Source organism: Seriola lalandi, unplaced genomic scaffold (genome assembly GCF_002814215.2).
Source record: "Seriola lalandi dorsalis isolate HSWRI2012SDOR001 ecotype SW California unplaced genomic scaffold, Sedor1 jcf7180002053940, whole genome shotgun sequence".
NCBI classification, from domain to species: Eukaryota; Metazoa; Chordata; class Actinopteri; order Carangiformes; family Carangidae; genus Seriola; species Seriola lalandi.
This window is the reverse complement of record NW_019524493.1, coordinates 1,788-2,570: the sequence shown is the minus strand read 5'-3', so window position 1 is coordinate 2,570 and position 783 is coordinate 1,788. Positions and strand designations below refer to the sequence as shown.

At 49.8% G+C, this 783-nt stretch overlaps 1 protein-coding gene across 1 annotated transcript; it reads right to left on the bottom strand.

The window, feature by feature from the left end:
- Positions 1–284: 284 nt before the first annotated feature.
- LOC111652300 (unconventional myosin-Vb-like) lies at positions 285–718 on the bottom strand (the record flags this gene model as incomplete). The annotated part of the gene is made up of 2 exons (XM_023402524.2): positions 579–718; positions 285–407 (listed from the first exon to the last, which is right to left on the bottom strand). Coding segments are annotated over exons 1-2 (234 nt in total), but the record flags the coding sequence as incomplete, so codon positions are not given.
- Between the last annotated feature and the right edge of the window lie 65 nt (positions 719–783).

The window sequence follows — 783 nt, the reverse complement described above, 5'->3', positions numbered from 1 at the left end:
AGTCAGAGAGAACAGTCAGAGAACAGTCAGAACAGTCAGAGAACAGTCAGAGAACAGTCAGAGAACAGTCAGAGAACAGTCAGAGAACAGTCAGAGAACAGTCAGAGAACAGTCATAGAACAGTCAGAGAGAACAGTCAGAGAACAGTCAGAACAGTCAGAGAACAGTCAGAGAACAGTCAGAGAACAGTCAGAGAACAGTCAGAGAACAGTCAGAACAGTCAGAACAGTTAGAGAACAGTCATAGAACAGTCAGAACAGTTAGAGAACTCTCAGTCTGCTCACCTTGTCAGCGAAGTGAATGATGATGAAGGAGGTGTTGGACATACGAGGTTTCTGGAAGTGGACGCTGCTGGAGTGCTGCTTGTAGAGTTTCTGGGCCCAGTTCTGATCCGTCCCCTTCGGCACCTGAGACACAACAACAGACACAGGTCCACAGGATCAGGACTCCAGAGACTGGATGAGTCCGGCTCCTGCCTCCAGGTTTAGGCCTGTCTCAGACTGACTCAGTTTGAGCTGCTGTTCCTAATAAACTGGTGACAGGGACACAGAGACACTGAGGAAGAGGAGCAGTCTCACCTTACACTCTTCATCCAGCAGGTCCAGGACTCCGAGCCGAGCCTCGATCAGGTCTATGCAGGGCTGGTTGTCATGGAAGTCGATCAAAGTCCAGGGGATCTGTTCCTTCATGTACTCCTCCTGCTCCAGCTTAAACACGTGCTGCCAGACCAAAGGAGGACATGTTCATCAGCACACGTATGACACACGTATGACACACGTATGA